The following is a 22,700-nucleotide window of genomic DNA, read 5'->3' as shown; positions in this document are numbered from 1 at the left end:
TCGGGTGAGGCGGCGCTTTGCGGGCCCTGATGGGGTGACCCCGGACCCAAGGCCCCCAGGTCTCCCCTCGCCGGCAGGACTAGGGCGGCCACCCCCAGCCCCAGCTCCCGGCCCGGCCGACAGCATCTGGGCACGGGGGCGACCCCTCCGCGTCAGGGGCCCGGCTGCAAGTGCAGCTCGCAGCGGGTTCCCGCAGTAGGTGGGTGTCTGGGCATCAAACCACGGCTCCTCTTTTCTTTACAGGAGCGTGTGAGACTGAGCCCCGCCCCCCCCGGCTGCCCCTGACGCTTGAGGCGCGACCAGCCAGGTAACGTCGCCGTCAGTTGTGACCCCCCGGCGACGCGCCGAACCACCGAGCGGGGTGAGCAGACGGGCACTGAGCTGCGGCGGCGCTCCCCTAAAACGGGCGGCAAGTTGGTTGCTTGTTGTCGTCGCGCCACTAGTTGAGGGCGAGTCCGAGCGCTCCCCCGTCAGCTGCGGGGTTCGCAGCTGCAGGGGTGCAGGATGCGCTGTGCTGGCGGCACCGTCGGCTGTGGGGCGCGCAACCAGGAGAAGGCGTCTCTGGCTGCAGGGAGGAGGCTGCCGCTGCTGCGAGCCTTGGGAGGTGCAGGGCTCCCCGGGGCTGGGGGGGAGAAAGCTGCCCCTCTGGGTGCTCTGCCAAGCCCTGTGGGAGCTGGTGCAGGACGACCACCAGGCTGGTGATCCCGGGCTCCCCCCGTACCGGCAATAAGGCATGAGGGGATCTAATGTGATACCAGTTGCCCTTCTGCCATGCGTGTGTGGCATGGCCAGGGGTGTGACTGTGTGGATTGCGCATTGGATCGCATGGCACCTTTACCTGTGTATGTCGAGGGGCCCTGACTTTGCACGTGTGACTGGTCTGAATTTATTGTGAGATTCGCCAGTTAATTGTGTAATATGCGAAACGTGATGTAAGCCCAAAGGTACTTTCAAAGCCCACAGTGAGAATTCTGATGTTGAAGAGCCCCTGGGAGCTTTCTAAGGTTTATTGGGGGGCACTGGGAGTCCTGAGGCTGCCAGCTTCTGCCTGGTGAAGGAGAGTTAACATACATGATGTGCACTGCCTTTGGCAGGCGTTAGTTAGCCTGCAGGAAGAGAGGGATACATCCTGCTCCCTGGACCAATTGCCTCCAGCTCCCCTGAACTGGGATGGGGAGCTGCATCAGATGAGGAAAGCTGGCCATGGAGGGCAGGCATGCAGTCCCTCTTGCTGGAGAGTACCTGGAACATAAAGATCCAAAGCGTTTCTGCTGAGCCTTGGCAGATGTGTGGTGGCCCTACTAAGGTTTGCTTTAAATAAGCTAATGATGGGTGACTAAGGAGCAAGAAGGTGATGGTCTCTCCCCTCTGTTAGAACTATCTCTAGAAAACCTCCATTGTATTGGTAATGTCGGTAACCCCAAAGTAGGTGTTGAGGACTGTAAACATAGTGGTTAGTGCACTACATAACAATTAAATCACTTTTAAAATGTTGTAGTGTTTTCACTGATTTTGGTAGCAAAAAAAAGTCCTTTGTTATGTATTTTTAAGGTGCATCCATTTTTTTTTCCTGTCTCAAGAGATATCAGGATGACCTCTTCACTTGACCTTCCTCCAAATTATGAGGAGATGTTTGCTCATCGATTTACAGCAGATGATAAGGAGTATCAAGAGTACCTGAAACGTCCTGCAGATCCACCTCCTGTAGTAGAAGAATGGAGAACTAGATATGGTGGCAACCAGAGAAACAGAGATCGGTACTGATTTAAAGGAATCTTTGCCAGCTTCATAGTGATAGCCACTTTACAATTATATCAACCTTACAGTAAAGGGAAGCAGTTCATTTTCTGCTGCCCTTTGTTAACCGATGGGTTTTCTAATTAAACAAATGTACCTCTCTCCAGATTAAAAGGTAGTGGGACTCCACTGAACGGATCCTGACAGTGGTTTTGCATTTCATATAAGAGTATGAAACGCATCGTTTTCTGGCAAGCAAGAAGCTGGAACCACTAAACTGATTGCCTTTGGGGCCAGTTGTTGCCTGGCTGTGAACTGATTTATCCAGAGGGGAGAGATGAGAGTTTGTCTGCAAAACCAAACAGCCTGTCTTCTGTAGCATAATAATCAGCAGAAGATAGACAGTGTCAAGCAACAGAATAATAACATGCTTGTTTTGTTAGTTGTCCAAAAAATTGTTGTTTTCAGCCCAGATAACATCTGACATTCTGTGACTAGCCTAGTCTGCATTGGTTTTGTCTATTTGTAGGCACTGCAGAATGCATCACAATCCTTCAGTATACTTGCTAGAGGGATATATTATGCCTACCAAAAATAGTTTGAATTATGCTTTTTCTGTAAGCTATTTGCTGCTTTCCATTTTTAACTTAAAACGCGGTAGTGGATTTTTTTGGGGAACCGTAGATAAAGGGCAGTTACTACTTTTAAGAGTTAAGCAATGTTTTTGTACCACCTGCACCGCATTTATTGCTTGAATCCTGATCCTACAAACACTTGCATAGGCCAACTGTGTGCATTAAGTTAAGCAGGTATATAAGTACTTGTACAATAAGAGTTAATTTCATAGTAAATAATCCTCATCTTACAAGTTTTTGCAACAGAAAAGGGGGTTGTTTAAGAAACTTTGTAAAGCTTGGTTTTTATGAATGAACATATTCTGCTCATTTACACTACAATCAAAGTGTAATTGCAGCATGTGTAGATAGGCTTGTGTTTGCTGCAGTCTGCAGCGATGTGGAAATACTAAACTATCTGTGATATTGAAAGTAGTTTAGCTGTGGCAGGGTGGAGGTTAATATGTGCTGCATGGAGCTCCATGCTGCTGTGCTAGATAGCTTTTAGTGTCCATTGTTGTTTGTTTATCCGTACATGAAGCTGTGGTTTACACGATTAAAATAAACACATTAATTGTACTAATTCCATATTTTTAAACATAACTGCTGTTAATATCCAAGCTACTACTAGTTGATGCCATACTTACTCGCTCAGGCATGGCTATACTTGATTGCTTTATAGATTAAGAGAATGTTTATCCTAAATTTTAGCAATTCATTTTGAAAGGTGCATGTGAGGTGGCTGAAATTTTTTTCACTCCGTCAGTTCATGGGTAGTAGTAAATAGTTAAAAAATTATCTTGGGTGCCAGGATAGCTATTAATAATAATTGCTAGTAATAAAAAAAAAAAATGGTATTTGAGTATGTAAATAGCTGAGTGCCATATTTTAGGATTGCACTAAAATGTTGGTGAACATTCATCTTCTAAAATCTCAGGGCTTGTGTTAAAGTTCATGCAAATTTCTTTTTATTCTAGGTTTCAAGATGGCAGACAGTATAGAGGAGACAGGTATAACTGGCAAGGTGACAACAGATATAATCAGAGGCAAGAGAGAAGCTGGGGTAATAACTACCAACAATACAGACAAGAAGAATCTTTCTCCCCACAATATGGGCAGTATGGCAAAAACTCCTACAATAAGAGGCCCCGTTATGGCTACTAATAATGTAGTACTTTCTAGTTAAGCATCCTGTAAACCTGTATAACTATATCTTGAATGAGATGTGATGCTTTATTTTGTGTTTGTCTTTTTTTTTTTTTTTTTGTAGCTAGCTTAAAATAATGGGTATTTGTTTATAAGGCCTGCTAATGACACACTATAGTGCAAGTTACAATCGGCATCCTTTTTTTTGGATAATAAAATTCTTAAAAAAAAAAAAAAACTAGTATTCAATTTCTATCTGGGACTTTGGTCTAGGTGAATATTAGTACACTCTTACTCCCACTCCATCTCTGGCCCTGACATCCTCTATGTATTACTTTTTGAAAAAATTCTTCAGGTGAAAAAAGATGCACTTGATCTCTGAAGGCATATAGCAGTGACTTAATAATAATAATAGTCATGGTGCTGTTTCTGAACCCAATAGTTTTGTGCCCCTTCTTGGAAGAATACTACCTATTAAGTAACTGATAGTGAAATAAAATATGTAATGTTGACTGGATGTATTGGGGCTGGGAGCTCTCAATATTGAGAGAGCTTATGCAACTGGAATTCAGGGAAGCTCAAGGAAGACAAGTATATCTGCAGACTTGTACAAGTTTGTGCATTGCCATCATCAGTTCACTGGGCTAAAAATAAGACAGTAAGAATTTTAGGATGAGAAAATAGACCACATATAATATCCTGCCTTTTGAATTAATGGCTTAATATATACCCAGTTTAAAAAAAAATCCAACCTCTGCTACCTTCTCACAAGTCTTTCAGTTTAACTTTTTTTAAACTGTGGGAGGAGGGAGCAGAATTCAGTGACCTAAAAATTTTAACTAGAGCTTCAGAGTATTAATTTTCTTCCAGAGAATGTATATCTTTCTTAGTCTGCCTGATATTTGAAATAACTGCATGCAAATATAAGATTATTTTGTTTTCTAGCTCTAGAATGTCATCACTAAACAGGTTTTTGATGTGCATGTAGAACTCCAACAAAACATGAATTGGCTTGCATCCTTTTACAATTAACCCGGTAGGTACATGATTCTCCTTGGGAATCCTGTTTCTCTTGATGCCAGTTTTAGAATTATAATGGCTATTATAATTAGTTTTCTTCATATGAAATAGTTTGTGTTTGGCTTGGCACCATTGCTTCCAAGCTTGATAGTTTTCATTTGACCACCTACGTTTTGCATGAGAGGAGTTTAAGGAAATACATTTATCTCTACCCTTTAGATCTATATCAAGCTATTGTATTTGCTGAAAGAAATGGATAAAATCTTAATAAAATAATAAGGTCTTATTAGAGGTCTAGGAAGGTTGTAAATATTTATGAAGTCTGCTCTTAAAATGCTTCTGTGTCCTAATGCTGGCATTCAGGTTGACAGCTACACAAGAAGTAACATTTACTGATAAGTGTTTCATATCAGACAGTTGTTTGCTTTAAAGTGAAAAAGTAGTCCACTCAAATAAGGCAGACTTTCAGTCAAAAAGAAAAGACATCTTGTAATTAATGAGTACTTAGTACTCCATTAATGTTCATTATATGATAATAGGGTCACAGCCGTTTCCTTTAACTGCTTAACTTAGTGATGCTCAACTTGCCTGTCTGCAGGCCAGATGAGTGGTGCAGGGTCTCTATACATAGTAAGGATCTTTCTCTGCCTTTTCCCTTTTCCTGTAATCCTTTTAAGACATTGTAGAATAGCCTTTACTAGTCTAGTCTCCACAGTAATTACCTCTAGTTTGTTCCTACATCTAATTTCTTAGAGTTAAGCAAACTAGTTGCTATAAAAGTTACACCTCAGTCCTATCCATATTTATTTTAGATGATAAAATTTACCCAGCTGTAGTCCAGACAAATTTGTCTTACAGCTGTAAGTGGAGCTCTTGCATGGAGGAGGCAAGTGGAACCACTCAGCATGGAGAAAGCAATCTATACCTGTGGTCTGACCATCAGTTCTGAAATACCAAACAGCAATGCCACTAGCTTCATTGTTGTGCAACATCACATCTTGCAAGTACCAATCATTCAAACCTCCAAGTCAGTGCACCTCCCCTTCCAGAGTCAACCCTACCTCGTGCAAGCAATGCAAAGGACAGTTCACTGACTGGAGTAAGCATTTCAGTGGGGCCATATTGCAACCAGGACGGAGAGAGAGTACATTTTGTATCATCATAAATTCACACCTTTTGGATGGATTTATTTAATAATGCTCACAGTGACTCAAACTTGGGTTAAGGAAACTACTACAAACATTAAAAAGTTGTAGAAGCAGAAGTAGTCTACTTACCTTTTAAATAAATAGGGTGAGCTATGTTTTAGTTAAAGCAAATATGAACTATACTCATACTAATAAGCTATTTGAGAAATGTTTTAAAAAGATTATTGGAGCCTTTCAATTCAGAAGAAATATATTTTGCCCATGTATAACGGTTGTGCTGTCATTAATTCCTAACATTCCAAATGATCAAACTACTAAAACTGTATCAACTTTGAAAATGTGTCAAACTAAAGCTGTCAGACCAAACCATTCCCTCAAGGGAAAAAAAGCAACAATAAATGGCTGTCTTGATGTATACCACGTTAGGGTTCAGCTTTACTAGAGACAAATTGCTGCAAAACATGCTGCACAGGGCAAGATGTATCTATCAAATTTTGGGTCAATTTAAACTTTGTGGCCAGCCATCTTTTATCCTACAGCGCTTCCTTCAAAGAAGGGTAGGTCCACAAGATGGTCCAGGAAGGCTTAGATTTGGAAAAGACTGTGTAATTAAATGGATTAAGTCCAATAAGAATTATAGTTTTTATATAAAGCTTTTCATCAGTACATTTCAAAGGGCTTTACGAAAGGAGACAAAACACTACCCCATTTTACAGATGCTGAAACTAAAGTGCAGAGGAGAGGTGACACAGAATCTAGCTCTTTGGACCAGTTCTCTAATCTCTAAACCATGTTACCTATTACACACTTTGTTATCAGTGTAAATGTAGTTATATTGGACAGTTTGTTGTCTGCTGATGATTTTTGCTTTTGGAAATGCAAGACAGCCTATCATATAAGGGGAGATTAGTCTTTGCATGCAACCAGATCCATAGAAAATCAGGGTTGGAAGGGACTTCAGGAGGTCATCCAGCCCAACCCCCTGCTCAAAGCAGGACCATCTCCAACTGTATCATGCCAGTTTTAGAATTGTAACGAGTATTATAATTAGTTTTTTTAAAAACCTACAAGGATGGAGATTCCACAGCCTCTCTGGGTAACCTGTCCTATCAGAACTGATAGTACTTTGCATCTTCAAAAAGCCATACTTTGATACCATAAAGTGAAAAAGTAGTCCACTCAAATAAGGCAGACTTTCAGTCAAAAAGAAAAGACATCTTGTAATTAATGAGTACTTTGATACTCTGCCATACCAACAGATGATGATGTCTATGAAATACATTTATTCTCACAATACCTTACTTAGTATTAGCATCCTGATTTATACATGGGGAAATGGACACAGAAGGAGAGTCTGTCTTACCAAACTGTTGGTAGGTCTGGGATCCAAGCTGAGGAGCTCCTGGCCATGGGAATGAGTCACGCATACAGACCTTCTTGTCTCACCATTTTTGTTTTTATCTGGGCTGAGTAGCATTATTCACAGAATCCACTTCAGCTTTAAAGCTCTTGTGTACCTAGGGTCTGAGTGGAGAAGAAATATCTTTTTGCTTTGGAGAAGTAGTTGAGCTAGAACCTAATTTGGGGTATTAATATATTTGAAAACACATAAGACAATCTCATACAATAGTGAAATATAGACCTCATCTAGGTCTACATGCCACAATTAATTTTCTGCAGTAATGGCCACTCAGATGAATTTTTACCACAGAACCCAATCTATTGTTATCTTTATCCTTCATAACATGCAATTAACCTAGGAAATACAGATTCTGATGAGGACTTGTCCGGTGTTTTTCTCCTTTTTGTGTTAGATTGAGTTGCTGCTGATGAAACTGGGCTGGCATTTTTAGTATCTGGTGAAACTTTAAACACTAAAGAAATAGTACTGATTCGTGTCTGTACAATATTTTGCCTTAAGCCTGATGTGTAAACCCAACAGTCCATTGACTGCCTGGACTCTGATGCCAGGGAGTAGAAGGAATATAAGCTTGTGCACAAGAATCTAAACATGGGGATAAAGCAAACAATTGTAAATAATGTACCTGTTGAATGAAAACATATTGCTATGCTGTTATGAAACAATTTTGCAGGTTCACACTAATGGCTCCTACAGCAGTTCTAACTGCCCCACTGAGTGCCCACACTAATTGTGCACATACAGTAAATATTTATTCTCCAAACTACCATATAATTGCAGTGTTGCCAGATTATAGGTGATGTGGGGACCACAACTTTTTACTTCTTTAGCTTTTGTGCATTTTGGTCCTGACTAGCATGTTAAAGATGGAAAAATACAATCAAAGCTCTTCCAAGTTGGTAGACAAGGAAAGGCAAGAGAAGGGTCATAGACACAGAGCTCCTACTTTCTTTTTCGCTTAACTTTTCCACATGTTCTGAGGTATCTAGCCTCTGCTTAAATTTAACTCTGCAGTTGGCTACAGTAATATACAGGCTTGCTCGGACAGTTTAGCTAGAAGTTAGAATGCTTTTAACAGGCTTGATTGCAAAGGCTTCAGGTCTTGAATTATGCTGGAAATATTATTTTACTAATAAATACTCTCCTGTAAACACATTTGTCAGGGTCCCATTACACATTTAAAATTAAAGCTAGTCAGAAACCAGCTATTTAGAGTTGTTACAAATTTTCAAGAACTAACTTTATAGCTGATTGGCTGTTTTTATAGCTAGATAATTTTAATTGTGTGATAATTACTTTGCACATGTGTCTGATCTAAATTTATTGCACAATTAACCAGTTAATTGCATAATACATGTAACATGTTGCCAGGGCCTCCGTTAATTTGTGATCCAGACATTTTTTACCATTTCATATTGGTGAGGCTGGGAATGCAGGAGTTTGTTTAGATTTCTTAAATTAAAATATTTTAAGCTAAGTTGTTTTCCCCATTCTTTAAGACGTTAAAAGGAGTCTACGGATGTTTTTAAAGTTCCTCAAAAATAGCCTCACCTAAAATACATTTTCATGTCAGCAAGCAACTACTGGTATACAAATACCTATTTTCCAAATACCCAGAAACAGAAAGCTGCTTAGTCTTTGTGGAAAATATATAATGTTACCTTCTAGTGACAAGTACAAACTTGTAAATTAAATCTTTATCAGTGTCATTCATTAACAGTGAGAAGCTGTTTATAAAAAAACCCCTAAGTAAACAGCTTCTAAAAATTAATTTGCCTACCCAATAGACAAATGGACACTTACATCTTTTATTCAAAAGTGTGGCTGAAATTACTACTACTATGTTAGTTAGCATCAGCTATCATAATTAGCTGCTTTACAGTCCCAACTACAGATGTGTAGTGGATAATAATTAATATTCCTTGGTGATCCAGAAAAATTAACTATATTCAGCCTTGGTGTCCCTGTATTTTAAAGCAGAGTGCTGCAGAACTCCTTTATAAACTACATAAAAATGATAATCTACCAACTAGGAAGTAAGAATTATAGGGCAAATTAAGTTTCCCTGATAATATCTAGAAAATATACTACCTGATCCAAGACACATGTACATCAATCCAATAGATCAGAACAAGGTCCAGTGGCTCCAAAACTGACAGTATAATAAATGGCAACTTAACCACAGTGATGCATAATGGTCATCTTTTCTCTAAAGAGGATTATTTTTCATTATGCCTGCGGGCCTAAATTTATTTTCATGTTTACCAAAGAAGAATATAGGCCATGCCAGACCACTGACTGCACTTAGTGGTTGTCAGAATCCATTTTGTTACAATGAATGTAGATGCCAAAATGTTATCTTTATACAGCTGATCCTCTGACTTCCTAGTACCTTGTTCTATTAAATGCAAATACTAAAAGGGACAGTAAAAGTTAATAATGATATTTGCCTTTCAGTCTAACCATAGCACAGACTAGTATAAACCAGCACTTTCTATTTCTACTTAACGTTTTGTTTTATGTTTGTCTTTGTAACAGGAATATAAATTTAGTACTTTGTTTTCCTTAAAGTATGGTTTAATGTAATGCTTCAACTTTATACTTTTCTTGAAATGGGCTCTTTATATTCATCATTCAGATTACTTAAGAAATCCAAAACCTGATTCGCTAATTAACCAAAAAATAATACAGCATCAACACTTATTCTTGTCCTTGATTATGCAAGAAAAATGTGCCAAATATTTAATTTTGCTTTATTTACAGAGACAACTGAGTAGTTTCCTTGAGAACTAAAAACCCCACAAACCCTAACATTTGTGACAAAATAAGATTTATTAATCTCATCAGTAGCTACATAAGTTAAATTTGAAGAGTATTATTTCAGCAGTTTTAATGCTATGAACGTTTAAATTCAGCAGCTGGAAACCTCTGTGGTTTTAGATCAATGTGAGAGCTCTGTTAAGACACTGGAGGCTCTGAAGTGTGTCATTCTTCAATCAATATAAAACAACTTCTCCAAAACTTTATGGGTTCACATGGTCTTCTTTAAAATTATATTGTGAAGAGGCTTGCTGGAACATTAAGCTCTATAATTCAGGAACCCCAGATATAAACTTAGCACTGCAGCTAAACTGTTTTAACAGCTTGAGGATGCTTAGCCTTAAATCCCAGTGGGTCAAACCCTGCATCTTGCACATTGTACTTGCAGAAGATGCTCCCCACAAAAAAATATGGTTGTTCTGTTGTATGAGGGAAAAGGAGGAACTAGGAGGAGTAATCTCATAGCTCATGCAAGTGCTTTGTTCTTCCCAGATCACAGAATCATAGAAAAGCAGGGTGAGAAGGTCATCTAATCCAACCTCCTGCCTGAGGCAGGATCATCCCTATCCTAACCGTCCTATGCAAATTCACTGGCTAACATTTTAGCCAAACTACACAGACATTTCCTGACACAACCACAAGACATAACAATACACCTGCCACAGGTAAAGCAGGGAGACCATGGCAGCCAATGTCCTGCTGCTGTAAGGTTTGTTAATATATACTCAAGATACCTCAGGAAGAGGGTCACACCCCTTTATATGGAGAAAAGCAAAAACCTGCATCGTCTATATTGGGTCAGTAATGTTTTTGGGCAATCTCAACTTGTTAGTTGTTGGTGTGCTAGGGATGGACAGTGGGAGATCCTTGTGACCTGATCCTTGTCCAAGGGGCCTGATCCTTCTGGCAACTCAGCCCCGGCCCCTTTACTGTCTGCCCCAAGGTGTGCATGCCAAGCAAAATGCCTTCAAGTGCCACACTTTGGCACCTGTGCTGGGAGTTGTCTACCCCTGGCCTAGACCAATCTGGCCATGAGGTAAAATTCCTTCCTGACCCGAAATACAGTGATCAGCCTGATCCTGAGTGAAGGGGCAAAGCCCTCTAGCCAGGAACAACCAGGTTTAAGTTCCAGCAGGAGCACTGCACAGCTTAGTCAAAATGGTCAACACCCAATGCTTCCACAGAAGGCAAACCATCCCCCTGCCCCATAACACTTGTAGCAGCAGGAGGGGGAAAATAATTAAATGAGATGAGATATATGGGATTAAATGGGGGCATTGGATGAAAGAAGCAATTGTTGCATGAATTCAGTTGACCTTTTCTATTCCCACAGTGAAGCAAGACAGAGAACTGGATTAGTGGCTTTCAAATGATTACTGCCACTCCACAGCCTTGGGAAAAAAGAAGGGATCCCTTTTCACAGACTAAGGCAAGCCCTAACACATGGCCCAGTTTGGCACTGAAGGCAATATTCTGACAGGAGGACTTGGGCCATTAAGTAGCTCTTACATTACATTCATAGAGTTTATAAAGATAAAGGTGGATGGCTTCAGAAATTAGGAGTCACATTAACTATAGACTGCATAATGTAAATGCTGCAAACAGAGCAAATCCAGCAGAAGGAACAACCATGAATTTTACTAGCAGACCTTGTAAGTTCTGTAACCAAAACAGGTTGGAATGTTTAAAAAAATACCCACAAACTGATACATTAAATACACCAAAGCTGTTAGTGCAATGTTATGACTGGGAAGAGGAGATGCCAGTAATTAGTTAATGAATGATGAGCTTCATTCTGCTTCTCTTGTGTACATACTTGAACTGCACTCTTATTACTGATCTCAACATATTTAAAATCCCTTAGAAAAAACTGCTCTGCCATCTAGAATTTCAAATCCACAGTGCTACTTTACTTCACATACTGTGTTTTTATAAATACACTACAGAGTTCAAAAAAAGAGGGCAACTTCTGGGAATGATTTTAAAACTCTAAGGAACAAGTTTTGTACACTAGCATTTTGGTCTTGATGGTAAGCTTCGAGTAGTTCCATGATCGTTTATTTAGTCCGCTGAAGGTGGTGGCAGCCTTTTTTATGTGAACATTAAATTCTTCTTCATCCAGTAAGAAGTTGGTGGTCACTGTAGAGCGCAGATAGCTGAACTCTTGGACTACTTCTAGCTGATTCTCATTAAGAGTGATTGATGGATCTTGTGGAACTCCTTTCCTAGCACAACTGTTTTCTTTATGCTGATGGTGAGAGCAAATGCCTGGCAAACTCTTGAGAGGTGATCCATGAGTCCTTGTAGTAGGTCTTCGACATGGGCTACAAGGGCAGCATAATCAGCTAATAGAAGCTCCCTGATAAGCACCTAACTTTAGTCTTTGTCTTAAGTTGTGACAGGCTGAAGAGTTTCCCATCTGATCTTGCATGAAGGTACACTCCACCTTTCATGTCTTTAAACGCGCAGTTCAGGAGTACAGAGAAGATTCCAAAGAGCGCAGGGGCAAGAACACACGTCGCTTCTCACGCTAGCGTACAAAGCTTGTGTCCTCAGCACTCTCACGTATGGTGGGGTGTAACAGGGGGGCCTGCTCAGGGCCGATCTCTGTGGCCCGCCCACCTGTTCTTGGGCCAACTGCCCCCATTCTCACCTGCCACATCTTGATGTTAATTGATTAATTAACAGATGTTAATTAAGCGGGAGGCTGCCCATTTACTGCCCCGATGCCAGGAGGCACTATCTGAGGCTCCATTCCTCCCCTACACCGCAGCCCAAGCCTCACAGATGGCATCTAGATGTTCTCATCAATCGCCAGCCCCTACACTGGGCCCCAGAATCCACCTATCAGGACCCTTCCAAGATCCCTCCATTCAGGTGGCTTACCCTGCCTTCGTTCAGGCTACCTAGCTCCCTGAAACTATTTTCCCCTCTCAGGTGTGGTCCCTCCGGGACCTTTGGCTACCAGCCCACCTCCAGGCCAGTCGGGACCCCAGGCCCTCGACTCTTGAGTGTCCCTCGCGGTGGGCCCCTGGCCCTTTTTACCGTCCTGGTCCTGGCCCCAGCATGGGCCAGTCGAGGGTACTCTCTTGATCAGGTCTGAGTCTCTAGCCCCTCTTTCTTTCCTGGGGTCTGCCCTCTGGGCCCTACACACAATGGGGTTACCCACCCAGTGGTGGGGGCTAGGGGTTAAGGTGCCCCAACCCACCTTTCACCAGGGTGGTAACTGGCCTAGCATTTCCTGGGGGCTCCCATGCCACTGAAGAGCCCCACCAGGCCACCCACTCCCGGCAGGGTGCAGTTTTAGGTCATGCCCAGGACCAGGAGCCTCCAATCCATCCCCAACAGCTCCTCCCTTACCTCCAGATGTAGATCTGCAGCCCTCTGGCCAGGCAATGTTGTTGCCTCCCTCTGGCAGCGAACTGCCCTGTTTATATAGGCAGCCCCTGATTCAAAATGGCTGCCCTCATCAGGCACCTGGTGGCTGCCAGCTCCAGGCCCTTAAAGTGGCAGGCACACACAGTGTCCTGCCACAGGGGGAAACATGGACAGCTTGTGCACATCAAGAGAAAAGGTTAAACAGCCTCCATTTGTGCTGTTAATGCCACATACTCAACATCAAATGGCAAGATAAAGTTACCAATGCAGAGGTTCTTTAAAGGGCAAATTTACCAAGTGTGACAGCTTACTCAAACAGAGATGACTGTGCTGGGTAGGCCATCTAATCAGATTGGAAGACGGATGTATATCCAAGGACATGCTATACAGGGAACTATCAGAAGGAACAAGAACAACAGGGCAAGCTTTGCTACAAAGACACATGCAAGTGAGATATGAAGGCATTTGGAATTGAGCCAAACCAATGGGAAACCTTGGCAAGTGATTGGAACAAATGCCGTTACCATCTCCACCAGGGCATTAAAGTTCACAACAGGAATTGGCTCCAACAGCTTGAAGAGGAAAGAGTCCACAGGTAGCGAGCAGCTCCAGAACCACCCAATCATGACACACACTTGCAACCACTGCCACAAAACATGCAAATCTTGGATTAGACTATTCAGTCACACGAGACATTGCAAATCATCTATGGCATAGGCTGAAATATTCACTCTCTCACAGATGAAAGGATGCCAATCATGCTTAAGAACAATGGGTTGCAATGCTGCAAGTTACCCCCACCGTATAAAACAAAGGCAAGCAGAAAGGCTGGTCACATAGGGCACCAGAGGGGTGGGAAGGGGTTCTGCAGTTTAGCCACAGAGTTTCTTACTATATTTGTGCCTCAACTTTCCATCTGTAATATTGATAGGTTTCCTGTCTCTACTGGGATTGCCCCTTTTCAGTGTCTAGCACAATACCAACTGGGACTTCAAGCCTTGTCACACTACTACTAGGGACTTTTGGGGAGCAGAGTACTATTCTAGATTTCTCATCTAAGAACCAAAGTATTAGTGAAACATAGCCTATACCAGATGATACACAGAGGCTGCATGTAGTAGATAAGGCTTTGCAGAACTGTGCTACTAAACTTTCATAAAACATATTGTTATTATTGCTGTTATTCAGATTTATATCCTGCCTTATCGTAACTCAGAGAAGCTTACAATATAGACAAACATAACTGCTTCTAGCCTTTCTGGAAAAGTAACTTAAAAAATGTAAAGTGTAACTGATGCAGAGTTGTCTTCAGGAATCTGCAGGCAGCCTGAAACAGTAGCTGAGAGGCATTAACTACCCAGCTGGTGGCTACCTGAAAACTGAAGATATTTGTTTAAGTATCAGCATTACTGACTATATTTCACAGCTGATTATTTTAGCAGAAACAACCCTATTACTATATTCTACAATCCCAGAATGCTTTCCCATGATGCCAGAAGTTCCAAGCTGCCCCTATCTGGTTGCCGAAACCCTTAGCTTTAGCTTCTCCACTTCATTCCCTTGACAAATAATACAATTTAGGATTGTCAGTTTAGAATTCAGTGGCATAATGCAGACCGAAACAAGACTGCATAAACAACCTGAATTTAATATGAATATAAACATGGGTTACCATATTGATTATAGTATTCATTTATATTTTATTCGTAAAATACCTTTATTTATATAAAACTGTTGCAGATTCTACAGTCCTTGCCACTAAGTTTCATTCCAGCTTACTGTTAAATTCATGGGGCACTGACTCTAAGATCGTACGAGATTCCAACTTGGATTGGGCTCTTATGGCAATGCTATATAATCAGATGCAGGAAAGTGCAAATGCAATATGATAGTTGCAGAGTTAAGCACTCAAGCATCAGAAATGTAAAAGTTGAGCCTGAATTTTGTTCCTATGGCAAATAAATATGTTTCCTATGGCAAAGAAGAAAAGATATGGTGATGGCAGGGAATATTCAATTAGAGAAGAGAAAGGAGGCAAATGAAAAAAATCAGAAGAGAAAGAAGAGGGAGGGGTGACAGAGCATCCATCACAGGAGAAAAAAAGCCTTTTGCCAATACAGACAAGGAGCTCTGTCCCTAAGAGAGTCTAATGGAAAGTTAAAGAAGGGTTAGAAGTAGCAGCAAGGGGAAATCATCTAACTGCAGGTAAAATAAAAAATGTGTTTAAAAGCCAAACTGTGATTGATGAGAACTGGAAGTAATAGGGATATGGCATCACATTCCTTGGCCATATCCCTTCCAGATTGCATCTATTTTTCATTAATGCTCTGGGGGATGATCCTAGACTTCCCACCAGCTCCCATCGTGCGTTATGATTCAAAGCCTTCCACAAATTCAGCTGCTGTTTGGCTCAGCTCCATCTCCACCTCTGTCCAAACACACAAGGAACCTGGCAGCAATGCAGGCCAGAGTGAAGATTGATCAAATGACCTTAGCTGTACATTTTTATATTTTCAGGCCCATACACATTTGAATAGGCAGTAGCCTGTAAGTATCCCAGGAGATGTGTGGCTCTGACTGAGCCTTCCAATTCTGCCTCAGGGAGCTTGCTGGGAGCTGTGCAGTGCCACTGTAGTTAATAAGAATTAAAATAATCAATCTGCTACCAAAAAGTTTATAAACCATAAAAAGAGAACCCCAACAAGTGAACTGCAGTTTCTAGACTCGTGTCTCCCAAACTGTACTGCCAAAAAATGTATATCCTGGAGTAAAACCCAGCTTGTAAATTTGAGGTGCCTTTGCCAAAGTTAGTGCAGCGGTTAAGAGGGAGCTCATATTAAGGAGATGGCGGTAATGAGAGTCAATACTTACTAACTTCTTGTTACTTACAGATTATGCCAACAGGCTCATTCCTAACACAAACCACGTTATAGGTATAGTTTAAAGCTACCAAGTTAAATCAGTACAAAAGGCTGTATTGCACACTCATGATAATCAGTCATTTAGGAACAAGTTCAAACTAAATGAAAATAAACTATTACATCCCCTTAGTAAGAACATCTCTAAACAGCTTGCACCAGTCTAACTAAATTGCTTTACCAGTGCAAACTGATGTGTAACAAGACCTTAGTTCTTTGGTGCTGGCTGAGCTACCTATTCAAAGAATTTCAACTCGCTTTCAATAACATAAGTTTTTCTTGTACTGCAAAAATTCACATGGCTGTTGCTATGCCTTGCAGCCAATTTCCCTTCTCACAATCCTAGGGTTTGTTCCTTCGATTGAAATTCACATCAGTAGTCTGAAAGTCTAAACCTCCATTAGCTGCATTGGTTTGGAATGTGAAAAAAAAAAAACAACAGCACCCTGACTGGCATAGCTGTGCCAGCAAAAATCCTAATGAAGATTCAGGTATACCAGTTTCTACAGTCAATATATGAGAGGTCTTTTGCCTGCATGTTGTATTCCATTAGGGGAACTAGTTCAATCTAAAATGGGCTTGGAGGGGTCTGGTTTTCCTGCTGTCGTTATACCAACCCATACTTAAAGGGTCTGCAAACCCCAAGTCTTCACACTGCTGTTACAATTTCCTAATTAGGCAGAAGCATTTTTTGATACTGCTGCTTGGGTATTAAGAGCTAGAGTTGCATAGACTCAACTACAGAAGTTCTTGACACTGAAGAGCTGCAGGCTGTCCATCATCCGTCTCTTTCATCTCTAGCTTTGTGATTCTGTCATGCCTTCCATTCCATTTCTCTGCACACACAGAATTGTCCCTGACAGATCATTTGCTGTTTTTTTTTGTCCAGTCTAATTTTAGATGGACTGGGTGATGAATTTTCCATTGCTTCCCTTTAGAAACTTTTCCACAACCTGCTTGAGCTCACTGGCAACAAGTTTTACCCTGATATTCAGCTTCAATTTGTCTTTTCTTAACTATGGCTGATTTATCCTGTGTCACCTTTTAGATGTCCACTTCCTCTGTAATGTTTATGCTTCTCTGCAAGACTGTTCATAATCAAAAGTCTCTTTTTAAAACTTCTTACTGTCTATAGAGCTTAAACCACATTCCTTGATTTGGACGATGTTCTGTGCCCAGCCCTTCAGGCTTGGAGGCAGCCCAATGAGTTGGGGTAGAAGAGTGCAATAGTGATTTTTATACCACCTTTGCTCTCATAGGATTTTGCCTGCCCTGGAGGCAAGTAAGTTTAAAATGGCCACAGCAAAAGGGTAACACATTCAGGGTTGCCTCTAGACTCCTATAGAAACTCAAAAATCCCTGCAATTTTGAGCATATTGGTGACTGTATACTACAGCTTTGGCTGCAAATTCTCCTTCAGTCATTGTGGCACAATTACAGTCCTCATTTGCCATATGGGGTGAAAAGTGGCTGCAATAAGGTTTAGGCGCATGTCACTTTCTGGAGGAAAGCAATCAGGCTGCTGCCCTAGCACATCACATTCTCCGCTATGAAAATTATTGTGCTTTCATACTTGCTGCTTTGCCCTATACCTGCAATTAAATAACTCCAAATCACAACTTTCCTTATATTTTAGGTTAGCTCCACTGCAGATTTCTTCAAAAGCAGAGGCAGCAAGTTCTCACAATTACATTCCTCTAAAGGGGGATTGGGGGTGGGGACAGGACCTCTTTATCCTGAAAATTGTTCTTCCTTTTAAAAACTCTAAAATCCTCAGTTTCATAAGCATAAAGGGAAGCTATTTAAAAGTTAAAGGAAGATGCCTGGAGATGATACCACTACCATCTCAGTGGGATTTGTCCGAGTTCATATAGACAGGGACTAAGAAATCTTATGTTTTTACTGTGCTGCGTACTATGGTGTCTGTGGCCACGTCAACATGGGCATGGACATTTGGTTCCCTGGAGACAACTGGCGGTGGCATATCTTGTCTTGCTGCTAGTTGTCCCTGGGGAATGCCTGTGCCACTTGCCCTCTCGCACACAGCAGGTTACCCTGGGTGGGGTAGGGAGGCTGAGGCCAGCACTGGGCTGACCCCAGCAGCCTTACCTGGAGCCCTGGGGGCCTCCCAGGGCTGCAGCAGCAGCAATCCTGCTGCTGGGAGCCTGGCCAGCAGCCAGTGTGGTTCGGGCTGGCCAGGCTCTGGTTTTGAGCAGTGCATGCTGCCCCTGTGTGCACTGCTCCGCCTTTTTTGGGGGGGGCACAGATTTTTTTTTTTTGACCCCTGGATACCCGGGGTTAAAACTCCCCCCATGCTTTTCCCTTGCAGTGCAGAGAACAGCTGAATGCGCACTATGTAGAGCCACAGATACGTCTGGAGTGCCACATACTGCACAGTTGCACTCATCTGGACATGGCCAGTGTGTGAAGAAAGCCTTGAGTGGCCTAAATAACCCACGAGTGGCCAATTTACCATCTTTGAGCCATGCATTACTACAGAAACATCACATTCATCTCTTTTACCTTTTGTTATTTCCTAAAGCAGCCCCATTGTCCTCAGTTAGAAGACTCCTTGTGCGTCTACTTTTTGCTGCCTGGCTCAGAAATGTAAAAGTAAAGCAGTCCAAAGGATGAGTTTTAATTCTGAGGAGTTAGATTGTGAAATTAAATGCATTTGCAGTAAGCAGAGAACTTAAATATAAGAGACTGGAGCCACTGAGTCCATGGCAACATGCTGGATACCTTAAATGAGTATTATAGTACATAGTCTTGGGTATTTCTGGTAACAGCTGCATCACAGTTGGGGCTGGTAAATGCCATGCTGAGCACTGCTCTAATACTAAGGCTGATGGTGGCACTGCTCACTTATGTGAAGTTGGTAGTCTGGGGACAGAATGGTTGCCTGGAGAATGCTGTAGTCAGGTTGACTGTCTGCAAAATGATGTTAATGATGAATTCCAGTGCAGTAAGGACAACATCTGATATGCTAACTAGAAAAACATTCTAATGGATCCTGCATCCTTGACTTATTCAGTTTCCACGTCAGATTATTACAACATATTACATAGCGACTCAATAACATTTTGAATACTAAGAAGTGCCGGAACAAGAATACATTAATAGTAGACTTCATAATTCCTTTCACTGGTTCCCTGACAGAAAACTCAAGTATAAAAACCTCAAGTGGAAGGAAATAAAACAAAAAACAAACGACATGTTTGGAGGAACAATTGTAATGGGCATTTTTAATGATCGGTCAGAGAGCTCTTTGAAGCAACACAGCTTTACTTTTTTTTCACCACTTGCCTTTTCTACCCAGCACATTAATTGATAGGAAATTAAAAGATACTGGAGACAAATAAAATGGCATTTTTCATCTTTTCAATTAGGTGTTTGCTAACTCCCTAGTAGTAGAAGGAGTTGCTGCTTACCTATGAGAATTCTGTTTCAGTCTGTGGACTAGGTAGAAAAGGAAAAGGTTCTTTTGTTTTTATACATTTATGCTGAGTGAGGGTGGTAAGTGCTTTGTTATACATACGTGTGCTACATAACAAGAGCCTGACCTTGGCTTTGCAGTATGGATGACTTGTTACCTGTCAGCTCTGTCTTCCTGAGGGAGGTTTGGCACCCAGCTTGCTGGACTTACAACGGACTTTTTCTATTCCTCCCCCCACACCTCCCCCCCTCCTCATCTAACCAGAACTAAGCAGAAGAAAAGTTTACTAGGCATCTCAGGCCATACATTCCCCAGTCCCACTATGGGAGGCCTATTTAAACTTGATTGACTAAAACTCAGTTGCCGGGTTAGGGAATGCTGAGGCAAGAAACTGAGTCAGATGGGGTATGGGCAACATTTGAACAATGGTTAAGGGTTCATTACAGCATCCAGCTTGCTGGAGCCCTGACCACAAATGCTGTCATGCTTTTCCTGGGGAGACTGGTGGAAGTCCTCCCCACAAAGTTTATGAACACTCCAATAATCCCCTTAAATCTGTTAAAAGACTACAGTAAAATCTGAGAGTCATGCTAAACTGAGGCTTATTCACAACAGGTAAAATACAAAACCCTGATGCTGCAAGCATAGCTAAGGCATCTGAGAAGAAACAATGTAGTATCCTACCCAGTATATTTTCTGTTCATAATAATTTCAAGCTGGCTCCTAGGTGTCTGGTTACTCCTTAAAACTTAATGTTTTTCCTAGTTGTTAATCAGTTTCTTGAGATATTCCAAACCAGATAACCCCTTGTCACTGAAAAAGGTAATTCATTTAAATTTAAACTGCTTATATAACAGGATTTTCCCTGTCAATTATGGCTTGGGACCCTCTTGATTTACACAATTAAAAGAATGCTTTGAAGAAGCGGAACTGAGGGTATAAAATCTGTAAAAGGAGCAAACAGTGTGCTTCAAGAGACAGAAATATCTCTGACACCATCCACTGTTGTTGTTGAGAAGCTGGCAGAAACAGATCATCTCCCTTCAAGGATCATGCTGAGAACTTTACCTGTCAGATCACCCAAATGCCTTGGAACAGGGAGATCCCAGCTCTCGTTCTCTCTCTTTTTCTCTCTAGGCATAGATTTCTGAACCTGAATTGGATTAGTTAAGCTTGAGCTAAGTTTCCCCAAATACTCAATGAAACCAGGGTACTATTGTAATTTTTTGTTTGTTTTCCTTTGCATGTCTATTACTACTAGTACCATTTTACATTTCATATACTTAGCAATAAATAACTTTTATAGTCAAACTGGTGGTAACTGGATGTATTTTCCTTCTCTGCTTCCCCTTCCCCACTCGCTCTGCAGCAACACTTCTTTTACCTAAGCCAAAGATCCCTGTGAAGCCCAGAAATACTGTGGGGTCCGCTCATCAAGAGGCTACCATTACTAGGACAGGGCAAAAGATTGGAACGTGCTGAGTTTAAGACACATAAGGGGATCAGCTTGTACAGGCTGATTGACCCAGTTTGGCTCAGACGTGCCCTAATGAACCGAATACTGGCTCATGAGGGTGTCAGCTAGACACCCAGCTGGATTCAGAGGTATTCTGTTTGCTGCTGTGCTGCATTTTTATTGTTACCTTAATGAACTGATTCCTGGCAGATAAGGGTGTCAGCCTGTCCACGCTGATCAACCCACCCGGGTCAGGCATGTCATGTTCATCTGTGCGTGTGTTTGACTGATTTGGTGCCTGGAGAAACCCAGCCGCATTGAAACTGAGTCCTGCAAGATAGCTCCATTGGGGGTGAGGACTTGCAGAAGAGAGACATACAGCTCCGTATAGAAACACTGCTACACACAAGCAGCGCATTGATAGAATTACAAAGACCTTAGAAACGTATCCCTAATAAATGAGTGCACCCCAAAGTGAAGAGCAAATCTGGTAACAGACTGTATGTCAAGTCCCAAAGCTGATATTGGCTTTGGAGCAGGTTCTCTTTTGGGGCACAGAGATTTGTAATGGGAACACTGAGAACTTAGACAGAGATTAAATAAACTGAGTCTTTTCACTGGCCCATATGGATGGCTATCAAGGATAGCGTAGGAGAGATTTGAACAAGAACCTAGTAGAGAAAAGCTTTATGTCCTGTTACTAATAATGTCTAGTTTGAACTGTCTAGTTCCCCAATTTAAAAACCATACTGCATTTTAACACCAAACTTTTTTCATTCATGACTAGCAGCTAGCATGTTTTAAGGGTCAGGTAATTTGTTGCTGTATTGGGAAAAGTCACAGATCACAACTAACATCAGAGTCTAGAAGGAACCAACTCTCTATTCCCTGCTTTGCTGTTTTTCGGGCGATGGGAAAAGATTAGTATTTAGCTTGACAGACAGAGACAAGCCTATCTGATTGGGAGGCACTGTTGTTTCAGAGACCGGTAGTTAGCAGTGTTAGTCTGAAGTCAGGGAGAAGGCAGGGTAGGTTTGCACCTAATAGACTAACTCAGGGCTGTCCCACTGACAGCCTGTGGGCTGCATGCAGCCCACGAGGGGATAGATTACAGCCATTGGGCTCTAACCTGGCCACAGTTCCCCTCATTATTCTGGCTGCAGAAACAGCTGGGGGCTCCAGGCTCCCTTTTGCTTGCCCCAGGGGGCAGGGCAGTGCAGTCTGCAGCACTGCGGGAACGCACAGTCCAGGATGCCTACGAAGTACAATGCAGTGGTGGAGCCTGTGGCTGAGGAGATTAGGGTGCGGGCACCTGAGCCTGAAGTGCAGGGAGGAGGGGTAGGGGAGTAGTGTGTGATGCAGCGGGGAGGGCACTGGGACACATGCAGTTGCTGGGGGGTGCAGGAGAGGGAAAACGTGCAGAGGACACCCATGACTCCCACTGGTCTAGTGTGGCCCACAGGGCATACAGCCTCTGGCCACTTAGAAGTTGGACAGTCATGGACTAGCTAAAACAGAAAAGTACATGGTTTCATTAGCAGCAGCTTATTCATTAAATGCTACGAAGGGACTGCAGGAAGCAGAACTTCTAAATAGAAAGCAGTGAT

General features: G+C 42.0%; 1 protein-coding gene and 1 long non-coding RNA gene across 6 annotated transcripts in view; one reads left to right on the top strand and one right to left on the bottom strand.

The window, feature by feature from the left end:
• On the top strand, window positions 1-3,722 carry RAMMET (RNMT activating mRNA cap methyltransferase subunit). 5 transcript variants are annotated; one of them, XM_025212097.1, is made up of 4 exons: window positions 1-59; window positions 244-361; window positions 1,583-1,757; window positions 3,329-3,722. In XM_025212097.1, exons 3-4 carry the CDS (start codon window positions 1,591-1,593, stop codon window positions 3,513-3,515), a joined length of 354 nt encoding a protein of 117 aa, XP_025067882.1. In that variant the 5' UTR covers window positions 1-59; window positions 244-361; window positions 1,583-1,590; the 3' UTR covers window positions 3,516-3,722. The 5 variants fall into 5 exon arrangements, with proteins under 5 accessions (XP_025067882.1, XP_025067884.1, XP_025067885.1 ...); XM_025212099.1 differs by having other exon boundaries at window positions 244-409; window positions 1,581-1,757; XM_025212100.1 differs by having other exon boundaries at window positions 1-307; window positions 1,581-1,757.
• Window positions 416-22,700, bottom strand: part of LOC102387202 — a 33,899-nt gene continuing 11,614 nt past the window's right edge. Inside the window, exons 2-3 of the long non-coding RNA XR_324624.2 lie at window positions 7,029-7,189; window positions 416-1,242 (exon numbers count right to left, since the gene is read on the bottom strand). This is a non-coding gene — a long non-coding RNA (uncharacterized LOC102387202). The remainder of the gene's footprint in view (window positions 1,243-7,028; window positions 7,190-22,700) is intronic.

Source organism: Alligator sinensis, unplaced genomic scaffold, assembly GCF_000455745.1.
Source record: "Alligator sinensis unplaced genomic scaffold, ASM45574v1 scaffold476_1, whole genome shotgun sequence".
In the NCBI taxonomy this organism is placed as follows: Eukaryota; Metazoa; Chordata; order Crocodylia; family Alligatoridae; genus Alligator; species Alligator sinensis.
Note: the sequence above shows the minus strand (reverse complement) of the source record. Positions and strands in the feature narration are given on the sequence as shown.

Bases quoted from the DNA above. Each gene is read 5' to 3' on its own strand.
- RAMMET (XM_025212097.1), top strand. From the start codon at position 1,591: ATGACCTCTTCACTTGACCTTCCTCCAAATTATGAGGAGATGTTTGCT. The intron at 1,758-3,328 runs GTACTGATTTAA...TTTTTATTCTAG, and splicing joins AACCAGAGAAACAGAGATCG to GTTTCAAGATGGCAGACAGT.